General features: G+C 37.6%; 1 protein-coding gene across 1 annotated transcript in view; it reads left to right on the top strand.

The window, feature by feature from the left end:
- Positions 1–27,732, top strand: part of dcc (DCC netrin 1 receptor) — a 329,297-nt gene that overhangs the window by 67,651 nt on the left and 233,914 nt on the right. Inside the window, exon 2 of the mRNA XM_063465291.1 lies at positions 27,011–27,367. Coding sequence (XP_063321361.1) covers positions 27,011–27,367 — 357 coding nt within the window. The remainder of the gene's footprint in view (positions 1–27,010; positions 27,368–27,732) is intronic.

Here is a 27,732-nt window from a genome sequence, read left to right as displayed (position 1 = left end):
ATTCCTTTTTACAGTGACTGCAGCTTCTGCAGCACTCATAAGAAACACCAGCATAAGTGGTACTCTTAATTAAGCCTTAAACATAGGGAACAAAAAAATGTCTGCGATGCATAATTGAGTCAAGGTTAGTTATTTGTGATAAATGGATGAGAAATCAACAGATAAAACTGCCATTATCCAGCATTTTGTATGTTTGATGAATGTGTCTATATGAGAAGCTTATGTCCCCATTCTTTATCTGACATGCTCAGCTCTGATTCATCACGGTCGGGCCGGGTGTGGGCAGATATACTCTGAAACATATGTCTTCAGGATAGTGGGTGTGTGCATCACACTGGGAGGCAAATTGTAAAGTGCTGTATAAATGCAGCCATTAATGCAGAAAGTTTAATCTTCAGGCTCGCTTTTAGTGTTCCATATGGCAGGGTCAAAGCCTCTATCTGGTAAAACACATTTTCACATGCTGTACCATACTCTACGTGACTCATAAATGGATATGTAAAACAGGAAATGACCCTTTAATGCACCTGAACCTTAAATTTGCTTATTTCTCACAGGTGCAATCAAATATATACAAACAACAACAGAGGCTAAAATTTATGTGCAAGGAAATGGAAAAAAAAATGCCCAGAAGGGTTTAGTGATTGCCTAAATTACATGCATAAATATAAAAAAAAGAACAGCAAGGTTACACTTTTATTAACCAAAACAAAATTAATAAGCACAAGAAAACAGAAGGACAGGCTCTTAAAGTATTAAAACATTAAATAGTACTCAAGGCAACCACAACCTCTGTTTTTTTTTTTATGCATATTATACCGTGTATTTACCTGTACTGTGGGTGGATGCTGTGCAAACAGTTTCATATGTTTACATAACCAGCTTTGTACAATCCATTTTTACACTGAGACTGGACTCCTCATTGGACACAGTAATTATGAATGGAGGGAAAAGGAGGTGATACAATTCTCCGGGGTTAAACACCGACGCTCTGTCAGGTGCTGCTTGTGTCATAGATCAACACCATTGTAGCCTGGTGGCGGGACATCCATTGTAGCATTGTATCCTATGTTTTTTACACATTGACAGGTTTAGGACTAACCTAAACCTATCAATGTAGATGGATTAATTATAGTCACAGTCACAATTATAGTCACTCAGACTCAGACTAAGACTAACCAAAATTATTTAATTTGAGGCTAATATTTTTCAAAATCAACTTCTTCTTTTTTTTTATAACATTCATGCGATGAGTGATGACTGAGAGACTCATTCAACTATTCCCTTAACTCACTGCATCATGGTAAAGATGGCAAAGGACACCTCAGAACAATAGAAAATACGGTATCTGTACTAATGGGATTCAGTGGTTTCACAGTATAGTGAGGTTGTCAGGGTGGAGCGGTGGGTAAACACAACACTGGACTTAACCCAGGAGTCTGCTGCTCTCTGTTTATTTTACCAATCACTGCTCCATAGCCTCATAGGACTGCTGTTTATATATTTATCTTTAACCATGACTGTATCACAACCTGAAACACATATTGTAACCATGGCAAAGAAAGGCTGCTGAGCATTTGTTGTCATAAATGAAAACTTTACTGTATGTCACTGTTGAAACATGACAAAATAGTACATCTATCATCTTCCTTTTTTGGCCCTTAAACTTGATCAAACAGATATGTGACACATTCAGTCATTTATATCAGTGATACACCATGACACTATCTGTTGGAGTATGCCTGCCACGAGACCTCTGAAGGTTTCTACAGATGCCATTGCTTTTGTATACCGTGTTCTCAAGATGTTCTTAGCAGATCCTTTTAGGTCCTGTAGGTTGCGCTTTGGTTCTCAAACACCTTGTTTGAGTGTTGCTGTTTTTTTGGTTTATTCCATTTTGGACACTAAACATTGCTGAGCAAGACAACCCTACAAAAATGCCACCTGCATCACTTGTGAAAAAAAAGGCATGATGCTAATATTCAGGGGAACCATACTTTCTATTTCTGACCAAGTTGACTAATCTGAGTATAAAAGCCTCATAAAAGCCTGTTTGGGTTGTTTATCTCATTTTCCTTGCATTCTGTTTTTTAGTATGTCCCTGGACATCTAGTCCAGTAGACGTACAAGGAGTCCTGCCTTATCTCCCACACCTTGAAATGTGGCGTTATTCTGTGAGCAGTCAGAATGTTTTGGCTTGTTGATATATAGTATAAGTGTCTATATTAATAATGAATGTGTGTTTCAGGTTAACCTGACTTTTAGGTTTGCGGTATTTGCTCTAGGTTACTGCTTTCATGTTGTAAAGCAGTTACACACAGTTTGTTTTAATATTGTTCCTGAAATATTTATGCTGTGCTTTTGCAGCCTGGCTTAGAGGAATAAGTGAAAACATCACGTTTTCAACATGTGTAGAAATGTTAGAAAAGAGTCTCATTCTATGAACCTGGTTTGATTCAAAAGGTTTTAAAATAAAACACATAAATACACGCCCTCTCTCTTCCACACACACACACACACACACACACACACACACACACACACACACACACATATACACATAGTGTGACAGTATTTGTCAAGCTTTGACAGAAAATGTGATAAGATGTCAGTCGATCTGTCTGCACAACCCCCATCCTGTCACACACTCAGGATCAGAGGGGTCTCAGTGTTTATACTTTCAGATCAGGAGCGTGACAGGAGAGGTTTCCCCTGAGATGTGGAGACTGAAAGAAGAAAAGTGAAAGATAGAAAATGAAGAGCGCCAAAAGATGGACAGAATGTGGGTGTGTGGCCCCCTGTTGGTAGATTAAAAAATGTGAGGTCATTAAATTTGGCATAGAAATGATAAATTAAGTCTTTTTCACTGGCCAAAGATTCACATTTTTTTCAATAACTGTCAAGCTACCATTAGTGAAAGGAAACCCTTTCTGCAGATGTTGGATTGTTAAAAGCCTTTTTAAAACTTTTTACTGAGATGGTTTAGACCATGGAGGCGAATATCAATTTCACTAAGGGCCATACCGGGAAATGAGAATCACGTCAAGATCCGGGCATGTACAGTTTATTGATATTTTAAATTTATTATGAAATGCATGTTCCAGGTCGGTTTCTCTCATCCAGTTTGCTCAAGATAAAGCCCTAAACAACTCCACAAAGAGTACAAACCTAATTCTGCTGTGTAAAATGTACATAAAAACAGTGTGATGATTTGCAGATCTCATAAACTCATCCTTTATTCACAGACAAAAATAGAAATTTGGTTTTCAACATAAGGTAGGTACAAAAAAGATACCAGTTGTTTCTTTGCGCCTGGCAAAGGTCGCTTGGACCTAAAAGTTATCATTTAATAAAAAATAATGGTAAGAGAGACAGTGTGTGGAGGTTATATATATATATATATATATATATATATATATATATATATATATATATATATATATATATATATATACATATATATATATATATAAGATTTTTTTTAATGGAATCAGTGGCTGTTGCCTAGAAAGGCACAAGAAAGGCATACATAGGTTTTAGATCAGTATGTGGGCCCACCCAGATAATGTCTTCTTTAGTGAAGTACTTGCATACTTCATTAAGACAGTGCTAAATTTCATACTGGAGGTATTACAACAGTATGGCTTTGTAATAGAAATATCCAAGTGATGATCTGGCCAGATCTTCCTTGAACTGAAAACAACTGGCTCACTATAAAGCAAAAGAAATCTCACGTTGAGCACTTAGAGATTTGCAAATCCTCATATAGGCTACAGGTAACACATAACAAGCTTTTCACAAGCATGAAAATGGCAGGTACTGGCAGAATGGGCCATTTGATGAAATAAAATACATCCCGATGTCAAAGCAAAATAATGAGTCTTTCATTTTATTCTTGTACATATTTCAATATCAGATCTTTGCATGCATGTTAAAATTCAGAGGGAAAACTTATTGGTCATGTGGATTACCTTTACCTAAACATTTTAGTCTTCTGGCACATGGCAAACTTTGTTTGTTTCTCAGAGGATCTCTGTCTAAATCTCTGTCTATTTTGATAAAACTTTACAGCTTCATCACCTTTAGCAGTTGCATGTCTCTTTTCAGCTCAGCAACTTTATGCCTTTGCTCTTTGTCCATCTCTCCATATCTCTGCTGATGTGTAGATTCAAAATGCCGAGTCAAATCACATTCTTAAAAACAGAAATCATCTTTTGACAATCAGATATAAGAGCCTTCCTTTCCACCCACTGAAGAAACACTCAGTTTTCCACTTGTCTTGAAGTTGTCTGATTTCAGCATCAACCTTCCTCTTTTGTGTCATTTTGTGTTAGTGAGGTCTTTAACTTGAAGCGGCAGTGCATTCGTGTCTGTGTGGTGTGTGCATGGATTCTGTTTCACTGTGCAGACCACAGCTATAAATAGGTGAGCTTAAATTTATCGGGAATTTAAAGTGATTTCTGGCCTTGAGTGTGACTTAGAAAGAAGCACCTTGCTACAAATTTATGTTTTCTTTAATATTTATATTCCTTGTTAGACTTTTTCGTGTTTTTACATTGTAAAAAGTGTAAAAGCAAACCTGCTTATTTATTGATGTTGACCTTGTTTTAAGATTGCAATCCAGATATTCAGCATTTATGTGTTACTTAATTCCTTTGATCATTTCTTGGTGCTTTATAAGTTCATCACTTCTTTTCTTTGTATAAATTTTAAAACATTTGTTGTTTTTGAGCGAGACCTTCACAATCCCCCTGCTAGTTTTCTTTTTCAAAAGGCAATTGAAATTATTTTGATTATGTCTTATCTGTCGAGTACTATAGAGGTACTACTTATGATGCATAGAGTGTGTCTGTTTGATTTTTTTATATATTAAATTGTGCTCCAAATTGTGTTCATTCTCTAATGAGTATTTTAAGGCCTTTTGACATATTTTTATTAAAAATTCTGGTAGTATTGGATTCTGGGACAAGAACTGAAGAGTCATTTTTCCCTCTTTAGTCTCCTACTATCCTTTGAGATTGCGGCTTTAATGTGACATATATGTGTGCAAGAAGAGTTGTTTCTTTGACCTTTACGATGGTATGGAATTTGTAGAAAATAGCATTTCACTTTGAGAGTTGCAACTAAAATATTATTACTAATCTGATCAGTGCTGTGGAAATGCACATAATACTGAATTTATTAAGACGACAGATAATTATGGAGGAACCGTTGACTTTCCATCAAATTTGTATTTTAATTTTTCTATTTAATGATTCATGTCGTCTAATATCACAGATGTTCTGTTCATAACTATAACAGACAGAACCTCAAACTTTTGGCAAGAGGTGGAGAGTGCTCACTAGTGGTCCTGGGATCCTTCAGGATTGCATCTTTGCAGATGATGTGGTCTTCTTCTGTGTCATCTGGAAAAAGAGGGAACGCCTTATTTCCTGTATTAAGTGGATGACTTCAACATTCAGTCTCACAGAAGGATGAGTGGAGTGGTAGATTCACTTCCTAATCTCAACTTTCATCATGAGCTGTGGCATATATGAAGTGTGTGGGGACTCACAATTAGAGATAGGTCAACACATTCAGTGATTAAGGTTTCATTCATTATTGTGCTATTGCTTCTCCACATTCAAAGCAGCCGGTTAAGACGATTCTGGCATCAGACTTGCACGGCTGTTCAACCAGGAGGAGACCCTGGGGCGCAACCAGGAGAGATTATGTCTTCCAACCCAAAGAAGTGGTGTGAGATGGGGAGATGTAGACGGTTATTAAAAAATGATGGCTCATCACAGAACTATATCAAGTTTCTATTTAACTGTGGTTAAACCTGTGAGGATAAAGTGAGAATGGTTTTAAGGAAAAACTATTTTAACAGAATAAAAACTGTAGAAGCTGGTGTTCACACACAGCGGAAAGAGCTGCTGAAAGGAGATGAAACATTAACAGGCTATAAAACGGGGAAGCTTCTTACTAAAATACAGAATCAGTTCTTTCACAGATTGTATGGGAATGCTTCACTGTCAAAGCATTTAAATGTTAAAAAAGGTTAAAACCCCAGAGCCTTCAGGCTGAGCCAAGCTTTCACCTCGGTCTCGACACTAACACAAAGAGAAGAAAACCCCTTCAGTACAGGCACCTACAGTGATCTCGCACACAAAGAGGAATGATATGATTTCCTGACTGTTTCTCAGCAGTCGGTCCGATATAAAAACATACTGACATCCAACACAGCTGTTAGCAAGCTGCACAAATCTGCAGAGTTTCTTTCTGCAGCTAAGATTTCTGCTGAGCTTAGACCTCACATCATTAAACATACAGCAACAGAAACCCAAACATCAGCAGGGAGACAAACACACATGCACTCATTTACCCAGCAAGCAACACTTTTCATGTGCCTTTCAAGTTAGACCCTGAACTGAAGCCTTTAAGTCTATTAACTCAGTGTGCAGGTGTATATTGTATGTTGTTATATATTTCAGGTGATCTTAATGTAACCGCGCTGTCACACATGCATGAACACATAACACACCATAGCTTGTGAGTTACTAACAAGAACCTCACTGCCTTCAATGTAGAAAAGACAAAAACAATCTGCATTTTTTTCTTTGCACATATATTGTCATGTATAGCAAACCAAATTTAAAGCATTGAACTTCCTGCTATAGGAACTGTACAAATCCTCCCTGCAGTGCAACAGAGGGCCCTGCAAGATAATCTTTAATGAATACAACTTAATGGAGCTAAATGGCTAAAATAGTCCTTCACATCTGTTTCTAGAGAAAATCAACATTTTACTTAGTTTTCGCAAGGTTGATTATCGGTCCAGGCTGAAATAAAACAACACTTATTGAGTCTGTTTTGCTTACTTGAAAGCCAATATTGCCAATAAAAAAAACTAGGATTCTGCTAAGCAGATTGTTCTGTTAAGGATTTATGACACCTATGATGGTGCCCATTTCCAAACAATAACTACATGTTAGAAGTTTAGTTAAACCACAGCAGAAACTCCCGTGTGTGTAAAAGAAATGGCTTGCTGTGGTGTTTGAAGGTGATATTATCAAATGTCTATCAAAAAACTTCATTAAAATTGAAAAAAGCTTCCATGAAACATACACTTTTGGGCTATAGCTAAGGCGGGGCCCATTTATTTAGGGCTATTCTCCTTATGGCAGCATTTGGAAGTCATTCTGAATTACAACTCATTTGTCCCTGTGAAAATATACTTTGGCAAACATATATAAAATGTAGAAAATCATAAAACTCAGCTTTTTAAAAATTAATTAATTAATTATTTTTTACCAAGTCCCTTCAAAATCAAAGTCTGGACTTAAGTATACCTTTACAGGAATTCACATACACAAATGTTTGGCAATGCTAAATACCTGCTAACAGCAGTCCATGAGTATATAGATGGGGTACAACCTATTCCCAAGATTTTTATATTTTTAGCCCTTATGAGATGGATGAGTTGACCTTTTCATTTTAAATCAAAAGCACCATTATTTTGAAGTATGGTTAAAACTCCCTTAACATAAACACGGACTCTCTGTAAGAGTCATAAATATTCTAACAGAGTCTATCCAACCAGCTAGCCTGAACCTGCTTTTGTTTGGAACAAAATAAAAAATGACACATTTTGCAGATTGAAAGAAATGTTGACGTATGGCTTCATCTAGCTTGCAGTTACATTTGTTCCAGAACATACTTGTCAAAGTAAATTCACGGGATAGAAATGTTTGCAGCAGGAAATTAGAGGATTTCATGTCAACCCAAAGCATGTCATCTGACGTTATCTACGCTGCAGGAACCTTGGATGCCATGATGATTGACAGCCTCTTTTAATATGCTGAGTGTGAAGTGCTTCATGGACTTTTATTTTTAGTGTGTAAACACTCACCACAGTGTGAACGTCACTCCACTTCCAGGGTTGGATGGACCGTGACGACAGTTGTCCTCGTAAACTGTCTTTTTACCACCAGAGAATGATGAATTTACATAAATCATTTATGCAAGAAGGCCAGGCAACAAGCACTCATTTACATTTTATTGTGTGTGTGTGTGTGTGTAAATAAGGTCAAATCTCAACATTTTACTTTATTCTCATTAAATCCAAACGGGTCAATGCGTGCAAACAGTGAGCAGCATGAAATCGATATCCAAACAAACATTTAGGGTATACACACATGTAAATTCATGCATACATACAACTGCACACATACACAACACCAGTTAGAAGGGGACTCAGAAATGTGATCAATAATATTGATCCACCCTGGCCTTGCGATGCTGAAGGCTGATGCAGTGAGGTAATCAGGGTTATAGCTGCGCACTGAACGGGAAGAAAAGCGGAGAGAAGGAGAATGATGGAAGGGATAAAAAATATTAGGCGATGAAGCAAAGAATAAAAGAGGGGAAGGAAGAAAGGAAGACTGGTAAGGACTTGATAAGGAGAAGAGCCAGAAATGATATGTGCAATGGGAGGAAAGTATAACGAGCTGGAAAACATATGACACGTTCGGCAAAATGTTCTACAAGCTTGACACTAACAAAGATAACACACCAAAATGCCATATGTTGGCGAGTGATCATTACCATCCTCAGCCTGAGAACCCCAGGGCCTCTTATTGCTCTTAATGTTCTCATTCTTGTTCTTTCTGACTTTATACCTTGTAGTCAGCCATTTGAACTGTAGCCCTTTAGTTACCAGGTGTTCCACCCCATGTCCCAAACATTGTTCTCAAGGCTTTTTAATTCTAACTCTCAACTTTGTAGCTAGCATCAGCATTTTTAGTTCTTGCTATGTTTGTTGTAGTAAATCTCGTTCAAGGATTTCAAGTCGTGCCTGCTCTCTGTTTCTTCCTCCTTGCTCTCTACTAGTGCTTCTTTCATTATCGTAGTTTTTCTTCTTTGATTTAGCAGTGATTGTAGAGAAAAATATGAAACATCTAAAGAAAGGAGATGACTTTTTTTTTTGTTTATACAACTCAAACATAGCTGGAAATGTAAAAGGTTATGTGTGTCACCATAGGCATAACTCCACAAGAGTGCCCTGGTTCATAGGCTTTAATATAACAGTCATGGGTCGTTGCCACTGGAACTCTAGACAGAGACTGTCCTCCCCCAGAGAACAGACGGATGGGTCCTTTGTGCAAGCTGTCATAACAATCTATAGTTACATTTTTAGGTTAAGTGAGCTATTGCAGCTATGTGAATAGTTGAAGATAAAACGTGCTCTTGTTTCCTACTAGAACTGAAACAGAGCAAGTTGCATTTTAAGGCAAAGTATAAAATGTTCCTAATGCTAGTCAAGTAGCTGGACTACCCATACAAAATAAAATTGTACTGAAAACATCTGTAAACAGTGAAAGACTTTAATCCTCCCTAACTTTACCTCCTAATGCAGACCTAACATTGCATTATGTGACATTTACCTTCAAATATAGTGTCTCTATCTCTCTTAGTCTAGGCTTTTTATTCGTTCTTGCCCGAAGCCTTGTCTTCCCCCTAGACCACTCACTACTCTTAGTTGCCTTGGTTGTTCATAACATCATAGTTGTTCTAGCCCTAGCTGTTGTTGTATGCTCTCTCTATAGCTCTTACTGTTTTTGTTGGTTCTTCCAGCCCTTTACTATGTCTAGAAGAAGACATGTTGCTTTTTATGTCTCATGGTCATGTTTTTCCTTACTTTAAGCATTGAGAGTTCTGTCTTGGAAAATGTCAAGGTCCTAACACAATTTCAGCTGTGGGCTGCACCATTGTTCTACCTCTATGCTTAAGAGTTGTACATGAAGAGTTTTAAGTTTAGCTTGGTTCTGACTTGCTATTGTTCTACTTCTATCCTTAGAACGTATCTGCTGTAGCTCCAGGTCTTTTGTATTTTAAATCTAGGCCCTCTCATCCTATAAGTTGCTGTTCTATTTGTGTTTTCATTGTTCTGTCTTTTTCTTTTTTTCTTCTTGGACTGTTATCTAAAGGCTGTACCTGTTCTTGCTTTAATCGTTGTACTTCTAGCCATCAAATAATTCTAGATTGATTTTTTTCCATTCACTGGCAGTTATTGTTTTTTTTTTCGTTCTTGAACAGGTAGCATTGAAGCTGGCTAAACCCTCTAGCTGTTTATTTGCTTTAAGCCCTGTTCATGTTTTACTCTTACAGTAATTGTTGCCCTTAGTTATTCTACATGTTCTAGCTATTCTAGCTCCAATTATTGTACTATCATTCTTTTTCTAGTTGTGCCAGTTTTTGTTGGTTGTGCCTATAAGCATGTTCATTGTTCCTGATATAAAGCCAGATGTACTTCTTGTTGTAACTCAAGGCTGAGTGGTTATACTCACTCTAAGCGTTTGAAAATCATGCCTATGAATTCTCAAAGACCTCTTCTCCTTCTAGTTTCAGGTTGGTAATTATTCCAGGCCCTAGACACCATAGTTTTTTTGGCTTTCAATCTAGCATGTCTTGATACATGAATACGAATCTTATATAACAGTCATATGACACAGTTAAACAATTTATATTGATTTTACTGTCACCTGTTTTGGATATTAACACTGAGTAAAATTCAGCAATATTCTTTTCAATATGAGAGCAACAGGCCTTGTAGTTGTTGAAGCTCAAGGTTTTCTAGTAAATTCTACTACTAGGCCTTGTGATCATGTAGCACTGACCTTTTCCACTACTGTAGAGGTTTGTGGCAGCATTCATTTGGAGACAGATTGCTGGACCGTCTGACTGAGCCACACACTGCTGACCTTCCACCTCTGAAAATGGTTTCCAGCTGAGAGACATTTTCTCAGCATGGAACCAATTTCAGTTTCTTCCTGTTCAGTTTGCACAGGGACGGATCTGTTACAGAAACTCAACCTGTGGGAGATTCTTTGTGTTTTAAAAACCCACATCAGCAGTTTGAATTGATGAAATCAGAATTACTTACCAAAACTTTTAATTAGTGCTAAAGATTTCCTAAAGAAAAGCAGATATTTGCGGTTTTTTATTTATATCATCAAGAACATTTTAGATAAACATTATTATTACTTGACATTTAACGTGCATAGAAACAACATTTATTTAAACAAAAACTAGGATAAAGACAAATTGGGGGAAAGGAGAGAAGATTAAAATGCAAACTTAAGTCTGAGGAGGAAAAATGAATTAATGGCTTTCGAATGAAAACCCCAAACACGTTCACACTTCTCTCCTTCTCTGATATTTCTTTTCATCCTGATCTTTCTTTTCATCCCGGAGCTTTCGGCTCCTATGTTTTATTTCCCGACTCTCTGCGTTTTCAGGATGTGAATCTGTGATCAAAGACGACTAAAACTGCTTCGACACCGTTTTCGCTTCACACTAAAGATTTCATCCCTGATGCTATCCTGCTGTGAGCACACCAGATTGGTCTCTGAATACTCTTCCTCTCTCTGTGATCACACGACACCTCGGCTTATTGATCAGCTTGTATTGATTATGAGTGATTAGTAGCCTTTTTTTAGGGTTATTTTCCAACAGAGCAGGATTTGGTGCATTCATCCCACTGAAATACTTTCTGGATTTGGCCTATTAAAAAGGATTTAGAGCTGCTTGTTTGGCTCAGGTTTTACATTTTACATTTACATTACCAACGTTGACAAGATTCACTGGCAGCTAAGCACTAACACCTCCTACAGTTTGTCTTCACCACTTCCCTCAGTCCTCTGGTACACTTGAAAGGTTGAAACCTGTCTCTGGCCTTCCAGAGCTATCTGCCTGTCAATTAGACCCTTTTCCTACTAACTTAATAAAAGCTTGCTACTCTCTCTGTCCACCATAATAAATACTATTGTTCCTTCCTTCCTTATCTCTAGTATTGTTTCCTCATTTCTCAAGTCAGCTGCAATAACTTGTGTGCACAAGTAACCTGTAGCAGATCCCAGCAATTTCAATAATTTCATCCAACCTACCCTTTCTATCTAAAATCCTTGAGGAAATAGTTGGTTCATAGGTTCATGCTCAGTTGTCTGGCAATAACCAGTATAAACAATTTAAGCTTGGTTTATTTACCCTTCATAGTACAGAAACAGCCCTGGAAAAAAATCAGTAACGACCTCCTTTTGACAATTGACAGTGACTCTTAACCATTCTCATCCTCTTAGATCTGAGCACAGCCTTTGACACTATATCTCATAACATTCTTAATATTAGTTTCCATCGGTATGCTGATGACACCCAACTCTGTGTCCACCAAACCTATCACCACGCTCGCACCCATCACCCTCTGTGTTTGTCTCCAGGAAATCAAATCCTGATTTTCTTGTGACATTCTCAAATTGAACAGAGATAAAAATCAATGTTCTCCTCATTGGCACCAAATCCACTTTGTCTAAATATAACAGCTTTTTGCTCCTCTCATGTTAAGAGTCTGGGTGTCATCCTGGACATCATGCTTTCTTTTCAAGTGCACATCAATAACATCCCTAGGTCCTCATGCTTTCATCTTCGTAACATTAATCACCTTGTGATGTTTCACACGCAATATCACTGCCATCCTTTCCAGACCTTGCTTACATCTTGCATCAATTACTATAATTCTTTTCTTTTCAGTCTTTAGAGTCCATACATAAACTTCAACTGGTCCACATTTCAGTTGGTAGCATGATCACCAGAAATTCTTCCATTAGTCACAATATACCTGTCCTTCAATACCTCCAGTGGCTTCCAGTTAAATAACTGTATTGATTTCAAGATTCTACTCCTCGTCTTTAAGGTAATCCATAATCTTGCTCTGCAATACGCTTCTGAACTTCTGAACGTCAATACACCCATTTGCACTTTCAGGTCTTCTCTCCATCTCACTGTCCCTTCCCCCCATTTTACTATTATGATTACCATTCTGCTAAGAACATTTTAACATATCTATGGAGATGCTTACCAGTAACAATGGAAAAGCTACTGCTGTAAAGAGGGGATTTGTGAGTTTGGCTGATAGGTAGCATAATAACAGCAGTGGCAGTATTGACCCCAGTCATGCTCGGGAATGTGTTTGACTATCTGGACATCTGGAGGGCAAAACAGTGAGCAGCTGTGAACGTTGTAAGCTTGTTATGTAAAACTTTATATTCAGCAATGTATTTTAAAATTTACCACGTTTTAATGTCCATTAATGTCCATTAAAACCAAACTTTAGATCAAACTGTGAGCCTGTCCAGATGACTTTAACCTTATTTAACCTCACCTTCCACCTTCATTTTAGATCTAATCAATATTTTGACCTTTTACCTCCAATCGAAACACAACTCAAGAAAAACCATGAATTTTAATTTAATCTCCCACTAAAAGTGATGACCCCATCTAGACAAAACTCCTATAGTGAATTCATAAACTCATTAATAGTTAATCTGATGGTGATTAATCTGATTGTTAAAATGACAGTTAATTAAGTACAAATAGGTCAGTGGGAGTGGGGACAAAGTGGACCTGAGGTGTCATTGTCCTGTGTATCAGTGGGTGTCAGTGACATGTATGACATATATTCTCTTTGTACTGGGGCAAAAAGCTATTTTAAAATTGTCATTTATGAATTTGTGTGTGTGTGTGTTTGTGTGTGTTATGACAGCTACTCCCTTCTTGCCACTTTGACACTAAGCTACCCTGTTATTGTCATTGTATTTTGTGTGTGCATGTCTGTGTGTGTGTGTGTGTGTGTGTGTGTGTGTGTGTGTGTGTGTGTGTGTGTGCGCGCGCGCGCCTGTATAATTGGCCTCCTGTTGACCGGTTGGTAATTGTGTCTGACAGCAGTAAAGGTCCCCGTTAACAATGTGCAGACCAAACACTTATTGGGGTTTTAACCTGCAAACACACACACACACACACACACACACACACACACACACACACACACACACACACTCACACACACACACACACATAAGGGTGTGTGTGTTTTCCATTTGGTCCTTGTCAAATTGCATCCACAGACAGCAGTGACACTGCATCCCATGAGACAAACATGATCATATTCACTGTACGAGTGTGTGTGTGTAGGTGTGTTTCCTTTCATTTCGTTTCCTTTTTTCAGTATTTGTTCATGTTGTTCTGCCATTTTTTTGACAGATACCATTTTCTTTTTTTCTGAATCAGTTTTGACGTAATCTGTCGTCTGCAATATAAATTGCTCTCTTGTTCTATTCAGACCTTCAAACAACCCTGATGAAATGAAGAACCACTTTGAAATGTTTATTTTTAATATTGTTTTTAGAAAGCTCAAAAGAAAGCTGCTCATTTTTGACATTAGAGTTTTTTTCACTCACATGTCAAATTTTCGATTGTTGTTACTTACAATTGTTGTTGGAGCCTACTATTAGCACCCAGGCGACTTATTCAGATGACTGCTTTATGGATAATATATTACTGACAACAACTTATCAGAGGCTCCTGAGAACTAAATATTGCTCTTACATCTAACTATGTACAATCGTCTAAGCAGGGATTACAAGCTCATGTTACTTTGTGGGACGCATACAACACAATTTGATCATAAGTGGGCCAGACCATTAAAACTATGGCCCAATAACAAATAAAAAAGACAAGCATATTGTTGCTCTGAGGAATGGCATGGCATCATGGCAGTTGGCTATTCAATGGAAATTGGAGTTCTTCATTTCTACTGCTGCCAAGTGCTGCTCATAGTGGATAATCAGGCTGTTGGGGTTTTCTCTCTATTAAGGTAGGGGCTTTATTTTATTATAGAAAGTGTCTTAATGTGGATGTTGTTGTTAACAGGTACTATATAAATAGAACTGAAGTGAAGAAAATGTCTTACTGTGAACCCACTAACAGAAAGCTCTGTGTTAAACAGTGAAAAAAAGAACTTTTCTACTGGTTAGAGGGACACTTACAATGAAAAAAAAACCCACTTAATTACTCCTCAGCCGTAAAAGGCTGACGGGGTATTGTTGTTACCCTGCTGGGTGGGTGGGCAGGCGTGCGATGTGGACACCTATGTTTGTCAATGTACGTGTAGCTGCTAAAAATCTCAGACACTTTTGAATCTGAGTGACCTCTATCTCAAAGTCAAGGTCAAACGTCAAGTTTTCTGAAATTCTTGTGAATGATTTAAGAAGGAAGTCACCATTGGTGAATCTACTAACTTTGGATGAGTTTAAATCCCAGTGTCCTTGACCTCAAGGTCAGAGGTCACAGGCCAGGTTTTCTGAAACTCTTTTGAATTTGATAACTTGAGAACGCAGTGACATAGGATTTTGAAATTGACACCATATGTGTATCTACTAGAAGGCTGACGGGTAGCACTGGTGTTGCTACTATGTTTTTTCTTTAATGTTATGCCTTATCCTTTACTTCTTCCTTCGGTGTAGTACGACAGGCCATGGATGATGTCTTTGTTAGTGAGAAGGTCGTACAAATGATGAAAAGCATTAAAATAAAATCAGATAGTTCTGCCCTTGCAATTCTCACAGTTTCAAAAGTCACCCCGTCTTACACAAGCATTTCTACTTGTCTAAGTAGAAATGCTTAGTAGAATCTAAGTATGTAGTTGACATGAAAGTGCAACAATTTCAGTTTTTCTCTTAACGTTTTGAAGTCTTAACCTTCAAAAAGTGTTTAATATGTCCTTTCTCCGTCACTGAATACAAGCAATCATTTTGCCACGTACGTGTCTCTATCTCTGACTTTATTTCACTGCTGTTTAGAATAGCGTGTCTTATAACATCTGTTGTGATTGTATTTATTTAAGGTTTCAGTTTTAGTTCAACTAAACCAAAGCAATTTTCCAAGTATTTCAGTATTTCAGAGCTCTGATTGCTATTTGTTTTTTCGGTTTTTATTTGATACCACTTTTAATATGTCTGAGATGAAACATTTCAGCAAATACAAGCATCTCGCTGACACATATCACGAGAAGATTAAAAAAATGCTGCCTCACACCTCTTTGCAGAGCTTCACACATTCAGTAAAAATCACTTTCTGTTAATCTGAATGTGTTGTGCACACACGCACACTTCACCCGCTCTGATATTAACACCAATTGGTCTTAATTAGCCTAGTCCCATTCAGCCTGCTGTGTTTCCTGCTAATTACTGTGAGTGTGTGTCTTTCTGTCAGCACAATCAATTGCAGTCTGTTTCTTTTCAGAGTGTAAATTAAATTAACGATAGCAGATGTTTAAACACTTTGGAAAAATATTAAAGCTTTCGCATTTCCTTTCCTTTTTAAAAAAAAAAAAATACGGCTCTATTTTTAGACTTTTGTGAAATAAAACATAAAAAACATGGACCATATAAAATTAACTTTGTATACATATATATAACTGTGATAAATCAGCAATAATTACATGTTTTGTTATTTGAATCTCGTGATATCTTTGCCTGTTTGTCACCAGGTGACACACTGGGTGTTACCCAGTGTTACTGGGTGTAATGTCCTTCATATTTTATTGGTATTTTCGGTATAGTGTCAGTGGAGCTTCTGAAAGACACCCTAGTAAAAGCTGATATTATTGATCACCTTGATGTTTTCCCCTACCGACTTCTCTAAAAAACACAGGGATTAATGCATAAAAGCTCATTGTTAGCTCTGTATTCATATTATTGGCTTAGTAGCTGCATAATTCACAGTTGCAAATAATCCTTATTTATGTTAGACTGAGCCTTGGTGCAGGCCCTCAGTTCATCCTCTGGATGAAAGAAGCTATTTTAGCTCCCATTTTAAGTCAGCTGTCTTCCGATTGGCTGCACCTTATAAAACACGAGGTGAAACAACACCTGGGCAGGGCTTCTGTGATCTACCATGAGATGACCGTATATCCTCCCTGTGATCCCATAAAGAGCCCTGAGTAGTCTGAGTGTTTGGAGCTTTTGGCTCACATGGATTACTTGTACATGCTCTGAGCTTATCATTTGAAACTTTGGCCATGTTTTATGTGAACATTCACCATGGAAACTGGAGTTATATTACAGGAAAGAAGGAGAAGTAAAGTAGGCCTCTTTTATGCTACAGTTACACAGCTAAATATAGGGACCACGTTTTTGACCACTCACAGTCGGTTGCCATCTTCAAACATATTTTGGTAGATCAAGATAAACAAAATGATAATAATAATAATAATATTAATAATAATAATAATAATAATAATAATAATAATAATAATAATAATATATAATGTCTGTGAAGGTTCTCATTATATATTCAATAATATATAATATAGTAGATCACCCTGCTATCAGTCTGCAATTGAATGGGGTCAAGTTGGCAGTTATGTGATAATATAGCAATTAACAGTAATGACTTAGTGATGATCACAAAACTCTTACTGTCTTACAAACTTGTTGTCATGTACTGTTGTTGATATTTACAGTACATACACAGAAATTCCCATTAAAAAAAAATTCACTACTTACATGGACTGGATCTTATATAGCCCTACCTAAGCACTTTATATGATGTGTCTCATTCACTCCAGCTCTTTTTTCTATGACGTGTACTATCAACCTAACATTCACACTCCAGTGGATGGATAACAGAACAACTTGGGGTTAGTATCTTGCTCGAAGATATTTGACTGATGCAGCCAGGGATTGAACCCCCAACCATCCAGTCGGTAGATAACCTGGTCTACCTCATGAGCTACAGGCAACCGGATACCGCCACAAATAGTGACACATTTGCTTTAGGATGGCATTTTAACTGTACAATGTGATAAGTATTTGGCAGCAGTGGAATACAATCAAAGTACAACCATTTAAGTCAAATCCACTATTACAAACAGATGCATCCCAGATGAGTTGCGCTCATCAGCACAGACTGACTTAGAGTGCTTGTAACATGTTAGAGTACTATTATTTGCAAACCTTCACCAATCTGTCTGAGAGTGATTGCAGTGAGTCTGACTTAAACTGTGATTGTTTCGACACAGGTTGCCTCCCACTGGTTCACTTGTGCAACCGCCTCTTGATCAAAATTTTAAGCCATCCTGTTTTTATTTGTCTAATGTGACAGAGCAGCTGAATTCAAGTAATGCTGAACTATTTCAAAATAAAGTATTCCAGTCCATGAATCCTATTGTTGCTGTTGTAGTTTCTTTGAGCACTTCTTTTTATGATCTCTTAACAAGCAAGAAAAAAGATGTTTAATTGAAGTGATTTCCTTCTGCTGCCCGTTGACTATGGATTGGTTGGTGCGTGTGGTGAGCTCAGCTGGGAGATAGAGGGATCATGGGAGTTTTAACTCAATGAGACACGGAGGGTGGACAGCAGGTGAGGCTTGTTAATAAAGGCTTAATGCTAAACACGCACACACTGCTGTCCAGCTGGTGTCAGAGCTCACTGCAGATGGGACCTTAACAAACTGTGTGCCTACATGCATTGCTAATTTCGGGGGGTGAGGGGGTATAAATACTGTATGTTTGCACAGTGTTGTAGTGAGGACTCCGAGACTTTGTCTTTGGAGACAAAAAGCAAGTCCCCGGGGTTGGGGTGGAGCCAGTATTTCATGCTGTTGACCAGGCCACTTTTTTGTGGTGAAACAATAAGATAAATTAAGCTATCGTTCAGTTCTTATTGTCCAGCAGTTTTTCTCGAGTTAATATTTAACGTTAGTGATTGGAAGTTGATATTGATATGCTAATCTATTACTTCAGGATGACTCGCATCTAACTGAGGTTGCATTTGCAGTTCGTCTATCTGCCTTTCTTTCTCTTTTTTCCTTTTCTCATCATCAGACTCTGAGCACTGAATGGCATTGAGAGCCACAAGGAAACAGCAGAGACTTTACATCACAGAGCAGCTACTGATTCTGCATTATTATTGAGTGACTGCACATAAAAATACCGCTCTTCAAAATGTCCTCAAAGAATACTTTTATTTTTCTTTAAATGATCTTAGAGGCACCCTGCCTCTCACTCTGTGTTATCTGAATTAAGCTCCAACCTTGCCTTCTTAAATGCTTGGAAAAGTATTTAAGAAAACAGATGGATGGATTGAAATTTTGAGGCAAATTGTGCGAGACACTGAGTTACACGAATAACAGCCTGTTTGACTAAACTGGGAATTTTTGCTTGATAAATTTGCCAGTGTTGTTGTCAGTAACAACTTACAGACTTGATGTTTGGGTTAAGCCAGCTCTAGTGTTTTTAGTGATTGACATGTCCATCGTCCTTACAGACCCTAATAATGACCATATATTACATAATGTATAAGCACTTAAACAAACATGAATGGTTTTTTTTTTATGAGGGACGTTTTCTCATAAACTTGCCACAGGACCATTGAATTATAGGGTGTGTTTAGTTTTTCACATGACTACAGAGGGTCCTGGAAATCTCTTTTGAGATTTTAAGGTAATTGCACTGACACTAATCATGACGATTATTCTTAATGTGCACATAGACAACAAAAAACTGGTTTCCAGTCAAAGGTACGTAAAAGAAAAAAACAATCAGTAAGTTGCTGATCAGACAGGAAGTGGTGCCAAAGTCTGGTGTAGCTCTGGGTGTCAAGAAGATATAAAGAAAGTGGCTGTGTGCAGCTTCTGTCAGGTTTCAGTTAGGTCACTTTGAGATGAGTCAGCTTGTGTGATGATGCTTACTGGGTGACAGCGTGAGCTTTGAGTCAGTGTGTAAGGGGTCAGACCTCCATTTAACTCTATCAAACTTTCCTTTTCTGCTTCACTTTTCACTGCTTCCTGCTAACTTAGCACTTCTTTTCCTCGAGTTCATTCTTAGAGGTTCTACAACTTTTTCAAGCCTAACAAGCAGAAATTTTCAGCCTTCAGCAATCACAAACATTTGCTCCAGAAAATAGTGCATACATCCAGGTTTCTTCTTTTTCTTTTTCACCTTCTTTCTTGTGTTATTTGTCTTTCATTTCAACTCAGTTAAATTAATGACATTCAATTACATCCACTTTTATTTACATAGGGCTATTTCACAAAAACACTCTTGGTATTCTAGTCTTGTTTTAATTAATTTTAAACAAGCTTTTTTAAATTTTTTCAACAGATTTTGATTCAATATTTGATATCAACCTTAACCCTTTCATGCATAGTGGTCACTACAGTGGACAGCTGTTCAAAGGCTGTTTTCTTGTATTTGTGTCAGTGTTGATGGTATACTTGCACATAAACCACTACATTGGACACTGATGTGTCACTCGATACCGTGCCACCCACTCAAAATGTATGTTGTCCACCTAAGTAGACATGTAAAAAACTCTTTGAAAAGTACATGCTTAAAAAAATGAAGTTCAAAAATCTTTTTTTCATGCCTAAAGATGAATAAAAAAACTTAAGAAAAAATCCTGACTGAGATTGTCATAATTCATGCATGAAAGGGTTAAAAACGTTTCATTAATTAATGTTCATTAATTCTCTCTATTTTTTTTTTCAAGTTCATGAGAATGGCTTTTTTACTTCTTTTTATTTACTTTTTGAGGCAATGAATTTTAAGTAACACCAACATATTAAATCTGATCTGTTTTAGATACTGGAACTCCTTTGTAAAGGTGATGAGCAGACCGTTTGGGATTTTTTGATGATCTGAGATCTTGATAGTCTGGTACTTACAGGTTACATAAAGTTTTGGGCAAAAGTACTGGGTCACCTCCACATTACACCTACAGGAGGAGGCTTTTGTGCTGATGTTACTGCCTGTAGTTGAGTCAGCAGAGCACTGCTAACTTTTACGTACTATACACCTCAGTACTCCGTGACCCTGCTCTGTAACTTTATGTGGTCTTTCACTATGTGGCTAAATTGCTGTGGTTCCTCAACAACTCCACTTTGTAATAATCCCACTTATATGGTCATGGAATATCTAGAGGGGAAGAAATTTCATGAAGTGACTTGTTGCACGTGTGGCATCCTATTAAATGCTCGAGTTATGCAAGGTCTTTGGACTGATCCATACCCTTATAAATGTTTGTAACGGCAGGCAACATGGGTACGGGTACCGGCAAACACACACCGCAAAGTGACTGAAAACGCCTGAATTCAAAGATTAAGGGCTCGTACCCAATACTCATTTATAAATTGGCAAATGGATGCCAAATAAGTGCAGGAATTCTTATAGAAGCTTAGTGTACACAATGTACAGTATATGTACAACAGACAGAGCTCTGTTTTTGGTCACATCGCTGTGCCCCATATACCACACAGACATATAAACACTCTCTCTCACCATCTGAACAACCCTGAGCACTGACTAGTCCTTAATAACTATGACCTATGTTATATTATAATATCTACACCCTCGCATGGCTCTCAGTCAGTCTGAAAACTGCATCACAATGCAACTCTAAACCTAAACACAATATAACTGAAATAATGATCACAGCACAACAGAAAAGAATTTGAATTTAAAAACATTAGCAGTATGTCTCTTTGCACTCTCTGTTGCTGTACTGAAAAAAATCAAACTTTTAAATAAGTATGAACAACTTTACTCCTCAGTATGCGGGCAAAGAGTACAAATAATTCAATATACTTAATAAGGCTTAACACCTGCAACAAATGACATTAAATGCACTGATTTATATTAAGCAAGGCCGTTGTTTGCATAAAACCAAGTTGTTAAAAGATTTGAGTTGAGTTAAAACATACTTTTACTGTCAAAATATTAAAATTCTGCAAACATTTGACTTTTAAAATCTTTTGAAGTGACTAATTTCCTCTATTATTTTTCTTCTGTCAACTTTTCAAGCTTTACATGGTTGAAATGCTGTTTTTTTCATTTAGCAACACATCATTGGTTTATTTCCTGATATGTTGCTGCTGTCTGATGGTTTCATGGTTTGATTGTGACAGAGATGGGTTTCCTTTTTTGGGCATCTTTTTCCTTCCTCTTCCTTCCTGCTGCCTTCTTTCAGTCAAGCTGATTCTCTGCTGGCAGGCAGCAGCTGGCAGAGACTTCAAACACGCACACAGTATCTGGACGTTGTCCAGAGTCGTAATGCAGTCGTTTTTTGTTTTTTTTTTCCAGACACTAACCCACAGTGTCAGCCACTGTGAGAATGCGTGCGTGTGTGTTCAGATGGTCTTGGCTGTTGTCCACCTTGCTGTCACCGACTCTCATCTTATCATTTAAACTCCTGGATGGCTCTATATCCTTCCACTTCTTTACCTCTGTGACAAAACTGACTAGTGGAGTGTCTTCCATAGAGGTCTTTAGATGGCTTTTCTCTCCTTGCTAACAGATTTGTGATCTGGACCAGGTCTGAAGTGTTTTGTTTTGTCTTGTAACGTTCTGTTAAGTGTTGAATATTTATTCTACTGCAGTGTGTTAATTAGCTGCTCCAGCATTCAGGTCAACACGTTTTAGGATCTTGTAATCAGCGGAGACTGCTATGGATCAGGATCAGTGTGCTTCTATATGGTTTGAATTATTGACCTTTATATGCTTTTGAAAACAAAAGCATATACGTACAAAAAATATTGTGAATGCCACGAGATTAACAGGTCTTAGAGTTAGTTACTGAAGACTTGAAGGATTTTAAACATCTAAAATTGAATGCATAACCAAAGCCTACACGAGTTAGTAATATTTCATATTGCATGTTGCTCATTTTTCAGTTTAGCTTTTTATCAGGATTAAACTGAACAAACACACAGCATCTCAGCTGTTGAGTTTCAAGTTTCTATCATCATCATCAGTTCTACTTGACTAGTATGATCTGGGTGAAATGCTGCTTTCTTGATTGAATATATACAGGCATGCAGGGATAAAGGAAGATAGGATGTCTCTGAGTCTGAGCCCCTGTTTACTGTAGAGTGACTGTCATCAGTTTTCATAGAGAGACACATCAAGCAACTACAAAGAAATGTGAAATTACATCAAAAAGGAACAAAGGGACCAAAAAAACAGAAGCCAAAAGTCCACAAATGGAAAACTAATCCAATACAAAGAGACGCACATCAATCACAAAGAGACCCAAAAAACACAGAGGCAGGAAAAAAATTACAAAATCTCCAAAACAGAGACACAGAAGTGAGACCTCAAACAGCTACAAAGAGATGCAAAATGACCAGAACGAATTGTAGATTCAGAAGAACAGCCACAATTACCACAAGGTAACAAAAAAACAAAAAAATCACAGACACTCAAAATGACCACAAAGAAGCACACCAACTGCAGAGAGTTGTAAACAGACCATAAAAGTGTAAACACACAATAAAAAGAGACAAGTACAAAAAAATGTAAAATGACCACAAAGAGGTAACAATCCACACCAGGGAAAAAGAATCAAATACAAGAAATGCTAAAAAAAAAAACAACCACAAAGACACAAAATGACGAGTGAAAATCGTGAAGAAGATTGAAAATCCACAACCTGAGGAAGAAAGAAGAAATCAAACACATGCGTGCTAAAAAGACAGCAAAGAGACTGTAAGCAAAAACCAATGGGACCAAAAACAACCATATGACCACAAACAAGTGGAAATTCACAAAAATGAGCAAGAAATCAAACAAAAGGTGACAAATCAGTAAAAATTCACAGCAAAAGGAAAGAACAAAAGATTCACGTTCACCACAAAAAGATACCAAACTAGTGTGAAGAGATGGACTGACCACAACGACAGACAAAAAAACCTAAATGACAGGAAAGGGGTTAAAACACAAAACAGTAAATAACAGTAAATGATAAATATTCATCAATCACAAAGAGAGATAAAACACATTTCAGTCTGGCCAACTTGCTCCAGTGGAAGCAGGGAGCGAGGTCTCATATCTCTGCCTGTCTAAAGGACTTTGACAGCATGTATGTTCAGTGTTTGGATAATCTGTGTAGAAATGCACAAGTATTGTTCTTAGAAAAGCTCTTAACTTGTGTAATCAATATATACTTAGAAGCTAGACTCAGAATGCATTTATCTGATTTTAAATTGCTGTCAAGACTGCTCATTATCACTCTCTCTACAGTCCTTTTATTTTACTTGTTTTTTCAGAGTCTTTGCTTCTGACAGATTTTAAGTCAGGAAATAAAATCAGTGAGGAGAGAAATCAGATGCAAGTGGAAGGTTTTCATAGTTTGTCAAGTTGAAACAAACAGTTATTTATTACGTTTTCTATTGAGTCTTGAAATTGGCACCAAAATGCTGGTAACATTCTCCGTACTCACGTTTAATCGTCTTATTTTGCCCAACAAAAGTCCAAAATTGAAAGACATTACATTTATTGACTATAAACATTAAAATGTGAAAATTATCAAATTTGAAAAGCTGGAAGTGGAGAACTGTCATTCTCAGAAATCTTTTAAATGACTCATTTACTGATTATAATAATTGCCGCCTGTCAGCAAATCAGTAAAACCAGAAATTTCTTCAGTTTCACTTTTTTTATTAACTTGTTGAGATTTTTGTCAAATTTTGTCTATTCCCCATGCATTTATAATATATATTTAATATATATTAATTTGTATATATTAATTTTATGCTGAATTCATACATATTCTGTGTTATGACAACAAGATTTTCTAGTGTACTAACACTGTAAGAAAAATATATGACTTTCTTTTAACAGAAAAAATCCTAAAAGTTCATAAAAAAATATGTCTGGAAGAGTTTGTGGTCAGATAATAAAGTGAAGACCGGCTTCATGTTACAGATGAAATATGAAGATAAAGTGACTGAGAGGCAACAAAGAGAGAAGAAGAGAGTAGAGACGAAGGCTGAGCAGAGACTGATAGCATCAAACTGCAGGACAACGAGGACAAGGACAAGCTGATGAAGTGACTGGCTCTGAGCATGTGTGTGTGTGTGTGTTTGTGTGTGTGTGTGTGTGTGGTGGAAGTGAATACAGATAGAGCTGTCAAGATAGTGAGTTACTGATAGAGAGAGAGGGGGACGACTGCTGAAGGAGAATCAATAAGAAGGAAACCATGAAGGAAAAGAGAGTGCGAAAGAAGAAATAAGAAAGGGAGAAGGAGCAAGATTGAGATAAACAAGGGATGATGGGTGGGGAAGGAAACTAGGATGTTTTGGAAGGAGTGAAGGATTCTCAGGTATGGGTGGGGGATTGGCTGCAGGCGGAGTTACCTGTGATACCTGTGATGTTGCTCTTCTACAAGATTCTTTTCTGTACTGTATGTGTGCTGTTAATGTTATTGTCTCTCAGTTTAACACACTTTAATACTTTTAAGGCCTTTTGTTTGTTAATAAAAAGCCCTTAAAAAGACTTTAAGCACCCTTAGCCACGCTCTCTTAGCCTCAATATGACAGATGGGTTTGCAGGGTATCTGCCAGGTCTGTTGTTTGGAGAGATGAAGGTGGGAAATTGTTGTGAGTAACAGCTTTGTAGCAGCTAACGAGCCTAAATTAAGAACAATTAACTTGATTCTTACCATTATTTTTTTTTTTTTAAGAGCCAGTGTTGAGTACATTAGAATAAAGTACCTTTGGTTAATTTGAGTTGTACTGCACATGCATCTATAAATATATATATTGGGAATCTGTTGTTGGTTGACAAATGTTTCAACTGTGATGTTTATTGGCATCCACCTTGTATGTAGAGTGTGGTTTTAGATTCATTCTGGTTCTGTTTTTGCATTTTTTGTTGAGTTCAGTTTTATTGATAAAGTGCCAATCCACAAGATAAGTCATTTCACGGCTCTTGTTATAGTGAGGTAAGGAGAAACCTGATAATTTGCAATGAAAACACACTCAGCACTATATTGTTATCCGAGAAAAGGATGTTGCTTTGCTGAAAGCAAATCCCAGTTCTTAGAGATAAAGACTTTTTTATGAAGTGTTGTTCGTTTTATTTCTCCGGTCCCAATTGGAACAGGTCCAACTGGGATTAACTTTTATACAGAAGTTTTTGCTCTGATTAGTTTTCCTATAGGAGCAACTGAAAGGAAAAACACAAAAAAAGAACATCTGCTGCTCTTCAAAGTCGACTCTGCGCTGTGACGTTGTGACTCCAGGTCGTTCTGAGCCTCCATTCAGGTTTTCCGGGAAATGCGGAGACGTTGAACAGCGGCTTTGACTGAACAAACTGCCTCTCTGATCACGATGAAAGACGTTTAAGCAGACTCAACATCAAAGAAGGGAGGAGATGCCGCCACTGCTCGCCGCTGTCAGAGCCTTTCAGCAGATTAAAGAAAGTCTATAAACCTAAAAACAAAGAATACAGCAGGTTCCTGTGGCTTTGATAGCAGTGATGAGTTATCCTGCGGAGTGAAGCTCTACAGGTTGGGGGTTAATACTCAGAGCCACACTCTCTTCTCCGAAGAGACATGTCTGGCAGAGCTAATGACAAATATGGATAAAAACGTGAAGCAAAAAGAGATAAAGCATTAGAAAATGTATTAGAATTCTAGTCCTGATTGATCTGCTTTAGAAAACAGAACAAAGCCACGAGCAAGACATTATTGGTTTGGAGTTCAATTTTGGAAAAAAATGACAGGAACAAAAGTACATAAAGCTACAAAAAGAAGCAACAAGATGCACCTTTAACTTCAGTCATACTATATATGTATATATAATGCATTTACTGTCACACTGTGTGGGCGGTTACTGGGTTTGAAATTTGTTTTAGGGGTTGATGAATTAGCTGTTATACTTGTTTTTTTGCTGTGGCAATATCAATCAGTGGTAGATGTTTTGACTTGTGCTACGGTATACAAATTGCTGATTCCTGAGGAGTTTATTTATTAAATGAATTATTTCTACAATGTTTATGTTGGTTGTCTGCCTGCTTTTGTGATTGTCCAGTTTAACCGGTGAATATGGGCGGCATAATTGTTGTCTTCCAGAAATGTGCCCTGAATGTATTTGTATAGAAAGAGAACAGTACAGACTGAACACTATCCCCTCTGAGGACCTTTTAGCAATTTTGTGCTTTACATTTTTCATGATTTAAAATCAGCATAATATGAGATTTATTTATATTTTTATTATTTATAAGTATAAATAATTAAATAGTGATTCGCAAATGTGTGTTAAAGCACACCTGTATTTGATGTAGATGAGTTTATTTGTCCTGTTGGTGTCTTGCTTCCCTCTAACTCCTTTTCGTCTCCTTTGCTTTTTCCTGCAGCCTCAGATGCCTCCTCATCTTCTTCCTCCTCGTCTGGTCTTGGAGGTTTTGTGGACTTCATTTTCACCCAGGAGCCTCAGGACACGGTGACAGTACGTGGCAGTGTGCTGCAGCTAGACTGCCAGGCACAGTCAGATGCCGTGGCAGGACCCCCCACCATCACATGGCGTAAAGATGGAGTGCTGCTTAGCACGGTGGTCGATGAGCGGCGGCGACAGCTGAGTAACGGCTCGCTGCTGGTGCAGAATGTGATGCACTCGCGGCACCATCGGCCCGATGAGGGAGAATATCAGTGCCTCGCCACGCTGGATGGACTGGGAAGCATTGTGAGCCGGACAGCAAGAGTGACTGTGGCAGGTAAGAGACTACTTGGTTTTAGAGCTGAACAAGTATCTATTCATTCAAACATTTTCTGTCTCATGTCTACAATCATAACAAGTTCAGTAGATAAACCATTTTCACTCAGTTCCAGATAGTTTAGCTTCTTCAATATAGTTTTGTGAGCTAAACCTTTGCTTTGTGAGGACCAAATGCATTTATATCAAGTAGGTTAGACTATTGTAAAATTTTATTCGCAGTATAATGCAAATCATTGGTACAACAACTTCAACTCCATCACAATGCAGCAACCACTGTCCTGAAACTCACATGGAAATGTGAACATAACACCCCAGTACTGAAGCCCCTTCACTGGCTCCCAGTTCAGTCCTTTTAGAAAAGCA

This window comes from Pelmatolapia mariae, linkage group LG20 (genome assembly GCF_036321145.2).
Source record: "Pelmatolapia mariae isolate MD_Pm_ZW linkage group LG20, Pm_UMD_F_2, whole genome shotgun sequence".
NCBI classification, from domain to species: Eukaryota; Metazoa; Chordata; class Actinopteri; order Cichliformes; family Cichlidae; genus Pelmatolapia; species Pelmatolapia mariae.
Note: the sequence above shows the minus strand (reverse complement) of the source record. Positions and strands in the feature narration are given on the sequence as shown.